The 9,993-nt window shown below is 46.9% G+C and overlaps 1 protein-coding gene across 7 annotated transcripts in view; it reads right to left on the bottom strand.

Annotated features, from left to right (window-relative positions):
• Mbd1 (methyl-CpG binding domain protein 1) overlaps positions 1-9,055 on the bottom strand; it is a 12,619-nt gene extending 3,564 nt beyond the window's left edge. For 2 of the 7 annotated variants that reach the window (XM_005356264.3, XM_026783438.1), the window contains exons 1-10: positions 8,837-9,055; positions 7,211-7,353; positions 3,293-3,407; positions 3,048-3,214; positions 2,885-2,967; positions 2,337-2,377; positions 988-1,134; positions 776-904; positions 285-401; positions 133-201 (exon numbers count right to left, since the gene is read on the bottom strand). In XM_005356264.3, coding sequence (XP_005356321.1) covers positions 133-201; positions 285-401; positions 776-904; positions 988-1,134; positions 2,337-2,377; positions 2,885-2,967; positions 3,048-3,214; positions 3,293-3,407; positions 7,211-7,320 — 978 coding nt within the window. In that variant the 5' untranslated portion in view covers positions 7,321-7,353; positions 8,837-9,055. Of the gene's footprint in view, positions 1-132; positions 202-284; positions 402-514; positions 590-775; positions 905-987; positions 1,135-2,336; positions 2,378-2,884; positions 2,968-3,047; positions 3,215-3,292; positions 3,408-7,210; positions 7,354-8,836 lie in introns of all 7 variants that reach the window. The other 5 variants (XM_013349598.2, XM_013349599.2, XM_026783436.1 and 2 more) reach the window with 4 other exon arrangements.
• Between the last annotated feature and the right edge of the window lie 938 nt (positions 9,056-9,993).

Below are 9,993 nucleotides of genomic sequence, written 5' to 3'. Positions count from 1 at the left end.
CTGCTAGCCCCTCTTCTTTCCCGTCCTAGCGCTCACTATTACTCCCTACTAGTCCCATTACAGCATCTACTTCCTTGGGTTAAATAAGCATCAGGAGCATCTAGTTTATCCAGGTAAGGTGGGGCCACTCACTAGCTCGTCCTCGTCTACACAGTAATAGATGAACTCAGCAGGTGATGTGGGCGCTAGGTCGCTGATGTGCTGCAGAGGCAAATGTGCTGGGGTCAGGGCAGGTCCTGAGTAAGTTTAGGGTTGTGCCTTCCCTCTGCCCACCAGGGCCTTACCAGCTCTGTGGGCTCTGGGTGCTGTAGTGCAGGAAGTGGAGGCACTGGCTGAGCTTGGGAGTGACGTTGGGCAGCCATCTTCGAGCTACTCTTACGACGGTCACGGTCACGTTTACCCTAGAGGCCGAAGGACAGTTAAGGCATGGTGGTACCAGAGAGACACAGGAGCCCCAGGGAGTACAAAAAGCATGCATTGACTGGTCAGGCGGAGTGTGCAGTCAGGCACTCACAATAGGGGGAACCACAACCTGGGGAGGGCACTGGTGACATCCTTGAGGGTGGCCACGGAAGCGATGAGCAAAGTGCTGGCAGAGAAAGGCAGGTAGGCAGAACCAAGGAGGTGAACATGGGGCAGAAAAGAAAATATGACATGAAGCAGGCAAAGCCAGACTGGGAGGAAGAAACAGCAGCAGTGGTGGTAAATTTAACAGCAGCACGAGCTCTGTCCCAGCCTTGACTCCACCAGCACCAGTCCCTCTAGCCTGACTCACCCACAAGCAGCGCCGCTGCAGACACCTCCACTGGCGCTTGCGACCAGGGCGGGGAGGGCGAAGGCAGAATCGGCAACAGCCACAGTCTTCTTGGTTCTGACAACCCCGACATACTCCACACCCTCGGCTCTGTGGGGGGCAGGAGTTGTGAAGTAGGGGCTCAGGGCCTTGAAAGCCAGGAGCGCCTTGGCCCACTTCATCGACTGCCTCACCTTCTCCACAATCCGGAGGCAGCGTCTCTGCTCACACTTGCAGTAGAGCCCGGAGGCCACATCATGGGGCAGCTGCAGGCGGCAGATGGAGCAAGTCCCACAGTCTTCTTTCACCAGGCAAGCTGTACACTCTCCACAGCCAACTCTCTGTCAAAAATGGATGGGGTAAGATTAGAGGCCTAGGGAGAGGGCTCCAGGGCCACTGCCCTTCCAAATGTTTGCCGTACTTATTAGTCTTCCATTAGCCCCCTTACTATAGCTAATAAACTATGATTAGCTTGCCAGCACCAAGGCTACTACGTCTTCTACTAGTGCTCTGTTAAATTCATTCCTATAGTGATATTTTATTTGTATTTTAATAAATAAAACTTGCCTGAAGATCGGAATGCAAAAGAGCCACACTACTCAGCCATACAGGCCAGACAGTGGTGGAACAATCCTTTAATCCCAGAAGCCACATTAGTTAGCCATAAAGGCCAGGCGGTGGCGGTGCACGCTTTTAGTCCCAGCACTAGAGAGGAATATAAAGCGGGATGAGACAGGAACTCACTCTTTTAGTCTGAAGATTTCATAGAGGTAAGAGTTCTCTAGAGACTCGGCTGGCTTGCTTTTATGATCTTCAGGCTGAATCTAATATCTTTCCCTGGGTTTTTATTATTCATGCTACACTTCCCTATGTCTATTGCTACCCCTCTAATTCCCATTATTGCATCTGCAAACAAACCAACAGCCAGGTATCTATTTAAGAAACAATCTATACCGCCCGGCTGAGCTGTCATCATTGCTAAGCCCTCCATCGGTCCTGTCCCATTCTGTTCTCTTGTAGACTGTGATGACACTGGAAGACGCTGGGGCATCTCAGCATTACTGCCCCTCCTCCCCTGGGAACCAGGAACCTGATAAATCACCCACGCGTGCACTGGAGCTTCGGGTACTTTCCCAGGTACTTCCCATCCCTTTGTGGTTTTTCCCCCGAATAGACCCAGTTCCTGGAACTGGGGCAAAAACGACCCGCAGATGTTCCTCCTTGCTCAACCTTGCATCAACTGCCTGTCCCGCCGTGGCATTGGCCAATTATAGTTAGCTGGTCATTAAATGAGCCAGTCACAATAGCTGACAAATGACTCCCGGACTTCCCCTTTGCTTCTGCAGTTTTTTTCTTTAAAAGTTTTTTTCCTTAAAAGTAGCCTGTAACAGCCACTCGAGGTTCTCCTCCCGAGGCTGAGGGGCCCTGGCGTGCCAGGTAATAAAATTCCTCTTGCTTTTACAACAACTGCGGTGTGAGTGGTCTCTTGGGGCGACCCCTCCTTGGTAAGTGGGCTTTAGAGTCCAACAATACATATTCTCACCTTAAACATTCTCTGTTCTCGGTTGAAGGCAATTCTCTGTGCTGGCGGGAGAAGGAGAATGAGAGAAATGGCAACAAAGCAACAGACACAGGCACATGGCTTCAGCTACTACCTTAACCCCGACTTTCACTGTGGTGGCATTTCATTTGTATTTTAATAAATAAAACTTGCCTGAAGATCAGAGTAAAACTGCCCAGCCAGTGTAGTGGTAACGCACACCTTTAATCCCAGTAGCCACACTAGTTGCCATAGAAACCGGCCAGTGCATGCCTTTAATCCCAGCTCAAGAGAGGAATATAAAATAGGAGGGGACAGCTCTCAGACAGTCCCATTCTGAGATTCCTGGAGATAGGACCATCATTTCGGACTGAGGTCAAGAAAGAGATTGACTGACATTTCACCATTCTACCTATGCCAATAGTGAGGTCATAGGCCAATTCCATGTATGCCCAAAGCCTCCATCCCGACATGAACCATAGAGCCTCCAGCCTAGCCTGGCACTGGGTCTACTATGTGTCCTGTTTCCCAATCCCTAGGAACTTACTTACCTCGGCAGTCTTCGCATAATGTCTTGAGCCTCTGCCTTCTGACACCATTCCTTGGGACGCGGATTCCACAATTCTCACAGCGGCTTCAGTGAAAAGAGCAGAGGTAATTACTCCCAGTCCCAAGTCTCACCTGCTAACCAGCTCACCTTAAGCTAACACTCACCCAGGTACAAGTAATGAAGCTGGAGCTGTGCCAGTGCCAGCATTATTCTCAGCCCGCGGGGTCGCCTTCCTGACATCACTCTTCTGCAGCCCACCCTGATGCTTCTTAACACTGGCTGGTTTAGAAGGCTTCTTTTGCTTCTTGCTGGGGTCAGGCAAGGGATGGGTCTGGAGATGAAGACAGGAAGAATGTGGGCACACGGGTGACAGAGTTGCCCGCGTATGGACACCGGCATTGGGAAGTACCTTGGGAGCCGGGTAGCACAAGATGCCTTGTCTGAAGTCAAAGAGGGTCAGATCACATGCAGGGCCTAGGTATCGAGTCAGTTCAACCTTGCTTCGAATCTTGTCGCCTGTGGGACTGAGCATGAACCAGAATGAGTTGGCACCATGACGGAACTGTCATGCCACCCACACAACAGCTCCACAGATCAGGTGAGATGCAAGAAACAGTCTGGATTTAGCCTGTGACCCCCACCTAAGACCCATCTTAAAATAAGTAACAGGAATACAGAATATAAATACAAGCATGCATACAGATGTTAATAAATAATACAAGTGTGAAACTCATTTTGATCCATGACATCCCAGATCCTAAGGTAACCCCCAAAATTATAATACAGAAAAATTCTATTATCTGGCAATACTGCAATAACTTTAATATCGTAACACAAAACATTATTCAGGCATCTTTAGTGGTGTCAGTATAAACAAGCATATAATGCATGTAACACACTGACGTACAGTACAGAACTGATTAATAATAATTACAATTCTTCGATTATGAACTTAGTGCGATTTTTTAGTCATTAGAGTTCTACTTATGAAAAAAACTAATATACTGTGAAACTGCAATGTTAGACTGGTAGTAACTAATTAATATAGTTAAATGGTTACTACATCTCTCGACTTCACATTTCTCTGGAGCTTGATTTACTCTCATGACTTTTGTTCAGCACTGGAGTGTATTCACAGCCTATACAGTTATGTGGTGTTCAGTGATGCTCTCATCAAAAACCAACTGTGTACACATGGTAGTCTCCTATACAGTGTGTAATGACACCACACGCCCTAGTTTTATAACCTCTGATTTTCACATGAAAAATCATTAAATAACATGCTTCCCAGAATGCACCAGTACCAGTGAGCAATGTATGACTCCATGAATATGCAGCTTAGGTATAGAGTATGGTGTATTAGACCACCTGAGTCTGTGTGGCCACATTCACTTTAAATTTCTCAGACTGTATTACTATTGGTAATTATATACAGACATATAACAGGCAGGGTAGTGGTGGCACATGCCTTTATCCTAGCACTTGGGAGGCAAAGGCAGGTGGATGGATCTCTGTGAGTTTAAGGCCAGCCTGGTCTACACAATGAGTTCCAGTACAGCCAGGGGCCCTATGGAGAAAGAGACCCTGTCTCAAAATAAATAAAAAATAAAGACACATAAACATACTTACAAAATGTAACACTATTAGTGTTGAAAGTATGAATAAAAATCAACGCAATACATAATAAGTAACATATAAATATGTATTTTGGGTTGTTTTGTTTGAAATGGGGATATTACTTTCACCACGATGGTTTGGAAACTCATTTGTAAAGATGACCTAGAAGTTCTGATCCTCCTGCCTCTTCCACCTCAGTGCTAGGATTTCAAAATGTACCACTTAGTCCGTGCTGTGATGGGAATAAAACCAGGCCTCTATGAACACAAGACAAATACCCAGTACTTAATATGTTATGTATCACATACCAAAAGAATTAAACATAAAAGCCTGTAACAGAATTATTTTTTAAAACATGAAAATGAAACTATATTCAATACAAAGTAGAAGTAATTAATGTTGATGGCACTCCAGGTCTTTTCCTGTCTACAAGAATTGTAAGAGGCCTTCATTATCTCTTGAACCAAACCACCTTATCATTGTAAAAACAAGGAACTTTAAAAAAGGTCCCCTTCCAGGAAAAAGGGTAGCACACTATTATACTGATACATGATTACCTAAGTTCAAACAGACAGGCTGCCTTTCCAACACAGAGGGCAGCACACATGTTCTTCATGTCATCCTATGGGAATTAGGACTCTGGGAAATGGCAAAAACAGATGATCCTATGGTGAGAAACTTTTTTACCTCCTACCAGCATCCATAAAACTAACAAACTGAATTACTATTCTGATAAATATATACCTTTTGACAATTAGTTGTAAATTTAAAATTTTTCATAGAATTTCATATGTGAAAAAAGTTATAATAGACTTTTTTATAGAAATTTTATTACATTCCAGGGAAATGGCAACTTAGACAACCAGGAAGGGTATAGAAATGTTAACAGCTATAGCACAAATACATTCTAATGCTTATGAACTTTAATGTTGAGGTACTGACAATCAATTCTCATTAGATGTAGTAATTATCTTTTTCTTTTTTAAAATTTTACTTATTTATATATATATATTTTTAGGTACGAGTGCTCTGGTCACACCTATACCTGCACGCCAGAAGAGGGCATCAGATCCTAGATAGTTGTGAGCCACCATGTGGTTGTTGGGAATTGAACTCAGGACCTCTGGAAGAGCAGCCAGTGCTCTTAACCTCAGAGCCATCTGTCCAGCCCCTACATGTAGCAATTATGAAGTTGCTACAAACCCAGAATTCAGGAAACAAGAGCCACTGCTCCCACTGGAAACACACGGGTAGATTCCAGCAAGTCTGTCAGGCTTTCAGCAGCTGAACATCTCATTTATGTGCTTCTGTTTAAAGACATTGCAACGTTTCTTTCTTAAAAACAACTCCGGAACCAGGAAATGATTAAGGGCCACTGGCTTCTGAGGATGTTTTGTCTAGGATTGTCTGCCAGTGTTTTGGTTTTGTTCTTCTGAAGACACCTGATGCACAGAACCTGTACCCCAAGTTTACTGTTTTTACACCACGTCACCTTCTGAAACATGCGAGTGAGCACGAGCACCTAAAACGGTTCACATTTCCTAGCGCTGGCTAATAAGTCTTTGCCGGTCGTCGTGCTTTGCTGGCCAGCAGTTCACGGATCTACACATTTAGCTGCTTTCCCAACTTCCCTGAATCTTCAGCAAGTTCTCTAGATGTTAATTTTTGTTCTTCCCAGAGCAGCCTCACACATATCTCAGCGAGTTTTCTCTTCTCTTTCGGGATGGACCATTTCTGCTTAACACTGTAACTCAAGCGGATAGATAGCACACGCGATTCATGGAAGCTTATCTGACAGGGAGACAAAGCACATGCCCTTCCTCTTCCACTCAGAACACTAGAAAACACTATAGCACTTTATTTGGGAGTCATTTTAAACAATAAATTCGGCAACAAAAATATGGCACTAAATAGATCACAGAAAGAATGCTTGATTTGCAGTACAAAGGAAACAAAAAGTTCTTGTTCAACTTACTGGGAAGGCAAGCACTAGACAATTCAAATTTTTAACTGTCCCATGCACATCTATGAATAATCACAAATGCACTGTGAATATTGGCTTTGGTCAAATAAACTTTATTAGGGATAGGTGATTATGAAAACACAAACTCTTTTTAATAAGGACTGACTACATGTGAAAGACCAGGATAAATCCAGACCCCCTAGCAGGAAGAGAAGAACCAAAAATCTAGGTTAGCCGGTTCAGTGACTTTGTTCCAGGAACTGGCTGACCACAAAGTTAGATTATAATCTTGAGAACAATCTTGAGAAACGGGGAGTTACCCCCTTGTGATTATCACTGGTATTTTCGGAATCTTCCAATGATGCCCTCCCTACCCCCTTTGGGTTGTGGTTTCTTCCCTTAAATACCCCTTCTCCAAGCTACTCGGGGTTGAACTACTCTACCCCTGTGTGGGATCTAAGTCTCCGCCCCAGCGCGCTGTTTCCTGTCAATAAACCTCGTGTGATTACAGCAAGAATGGTCCTCTCGTGAGTTCTTGGGGGGTTGTGTTATCCCGAGACTTGATTGAGTCTCCCAACTCTGGGGGTCTTTCATGCACGATTTTAACTCCACCCATACTGTTTAACCTCATTAGTAGTGAAACAGTACACAGGTGTGTGTAAATTTAAACACACCTGTATACTGTATATGGCTTAACTACTAACTAGGTTCGACTCCACTGAACACTGTCCACAGCCCACCAATTACCTCTGATAATAGATGTCTGAGCGTCCACAAGAGGCCCCTGACTTTCGAAAGGACTCACGACGCTTCCAGCCAGGGCCCAGGGCTGGGCAGTCCTGCCAGTCCTCAGCCATAGATGCTTCAGGAAAGAAGAGAAGCCTGCGGGACTGAAAACAGGTAGAGTCTGGAAGACACTGAGGGTCTACAAAGTGGCCACCTGTTTCCAGGCCACCAAAGTCATGTGTTTCCTTTAATATGCACCCAGACCTGAACATGTGTTTCCTTGGCGCAGGAAATACTTCATCCCTCCTCTTTGTCATCCTCCACACACGAAGAGTACTCTTCCGGTCTGAGAAGACTCGTCCCTCCTATTCTGAGTATGAGGTTCCTATGTCTCTTGTCCTCAGCTCCCTACTTTAGTTTAACTTCATTGAAACGTCCCTTGACCTGAGCTTCCAATGTCATTCAGTGGTCTCGCTGCGTTTATATGAATGAGAGCCCCCAACTCCTCTGTACATCAAGCATTCCCCAGCCTGGAAGGCTCTGGTGTTCCCCCTTCTTAAGTCCAAGATCTCTCCCCAATACTTATTTCCCCTCACTTCTGACCCACGATTTCTCTTCCCTCAACCCTAACCATCATAGCCACTCTTCTCTTTAACTTGGTCATTCTCCATTTCTCTTATCCTGGGAAACTTCCTTGTCCCTTTGAAAGACCCCAGCTTAGCTGCAGTAACGCCATTTTGCAAGGCTTTCACACAAACAAGTATAAGTTCAAGGTAAAGTCGGTACTCCTAGGCTGCCAGACAGGATATCTGTGGTTGGACATCAGGCCTAGGAGGGGAATGAGAAGTTCTGGGAAAAACTACATGTGCCCTGATAGAGCCAAGTCAGCTATTATCAGATCTTCATGTCCCCGAGGAACTTGTCCTCAAGTAAACCCATCGCCTCATTCAAACTGAACAATGAAATCCCTGTAACCATGCATCTGCCGCCCCTTTTTCCTATAAAAAGACCCTTACCCAGCCTGCCGGTGCGCAAGTCTTCCAGGTACCTGTGCACTTCTCAATAAAAAAAAAAAAACAAAAAACAAAAAAAAACCTCTTGCTGTTGTAGCCATTGGTCTCGGACTGTCCCTTAGGTTTAGGGGTCTCCTCCTGAGGGAAGGTCCTCTCTGAGGGTCTTTCACCTTCACACAGTGACCTGTCTCTCAATTTGTCTGTGTTCCAAGACGACACCACCAGTGCCAGTCTTCTGACATGCTACTTCTTTTCGTCCTCCACGAGTCTCTTGTAAACCTAACCCTGATATTTCTCCTGTCACCCGTCTCTGGCCCCCACTTCTCACTATGAGCTTTCGGTCCCTCCTGTTAACATGGAGACCTGACGCCTCTCTGAACGTTCGGATCTCTCCCACTCCTCTCCATCCTCTTCCCAGAGTCTGGACACTGCTGTCATCGCCCTGAACCACATTCCTTCCTTCCCTCCCTGTCTTCTGCCCAGTTTACCCAGTCCTCTCTGCAACATGCACAAGACGCCATTCCTTCTCCTGGGCTCAGGGCCCTTCGCGTCTCCCTGCTAAGCGTCCGGAACCTCAATTCCTCCCCAGCCTCCCCGCGCGCTCTCTCCACTTGCACGCCCACGGCTGTCTCACCAGCTGGACAGGAGGCCCTGGGCGTCCACTGCGCTAGGCCCGTGGACCCATGGGGAGGATCCCGCCCCGCGCGTCCCGCCCGATCCAGTCTTCTTCCTCCTCCACGGCAGCCTCCTCCAAGGCACTAGTTGCCGACTCTGCGGCGGTTGGTTACTCCCGGAACCGGAAACCAACGGTCTGCCTTTGGGGCTCCCACCAGGACACGCACCTGTGTGTAGCCTTAACACGCCTGCCCTCAGTGGGGAGGCTCCAGCGCCTGCGTACTGCGTACGGGGGTGGGGGGTCGCGCGCGGATTGCCAGGGACCTGCTGCGCCTGCGCGCTGACAACGTCCGCAGCCCGCGCGGTCTTGCCTTGCCTGTGCGCCTGCGCAAGCAGCTTCCCGAGTCAGTGCAGCCTTCCCACCCTACTTGTCCCTGGAGCGTAGGCACAGTCCTGTCCCAACACAAGGGGGCGTGGACAGCTCGGCCCGCTCTTAGTTTTTGTCTCCGCAAATAGCAGGCACTTGAACGCCGAACTTGTCTCTGTCCACTTGTTTTCCTGGGATAACCCCCGCTTTGTTCCTGGGACTACCTTCTTCAGTATTGGTACCTACTACTTTCTGGAACTTCCAACGGTCACTGCATCCTAGCCAGGTTCCTTCCTTGGGAACAGGAGAGGAGTCTTGATGTGCAAGCAGGTAACGAGGGTACCTAGTGAGAGCTTTCCCATCGCGCAAAGGCCCGATGGGAGGGGATGGTGAACTGACCAAGGTTACCTGTTTTGCTTTCAGCTGACTCCGTTTGTGTGCTCGACCCAACAGCTCCTCGGCCCTGCTGTGTTATGATGTTAGGGGGTTGCAGACTGTTGTGCCTAAGTCCTGAGAACCCCCCCCCCCAAGAAGACCACCACGGAGCCACACTCTTTCGAAAAACCAAGGTTTCATTTATTGTATACAGGCTAGTGCGGGTCCACTACCTCGCAGTCTGACACAGCAGATGGAGGGAGAAGGACCCCATCTATTATTGTAAGGGGTTTATAAAGACAAAAACCTCAAAGTGGTAACAAGATTACAGTTTCAAAGTACAAAATTACTTATCCTATATCACAGTTGGCTAAAGGTTAGGTAAAACTTCGCTGTTATTTTCTAATAGGCTCTTGTCTAGGGCACAGTTGGTA

This window comes from Microtus ochrogaster, chromosome 18 (genome assembly GCF_000317375.1).
Source record: "Microtus ochrogaster isolate Prairie Vole_2 chromosome 18, MicOch1.0, whole genome shotgun sequence".
Classification (NCBI taxonomy): domain Eukaryota; kingdom Metazoa; phylum Chordata; class Mammalia; order Rodentia; family Cricetidae; genus Microtus; species Microtus ochrogaster.
The sequence above is the reverse complement of the archived record's forward strand: the minus strand, read 5'-3'. Positions and strand labels throughout refer to the sequence as shown.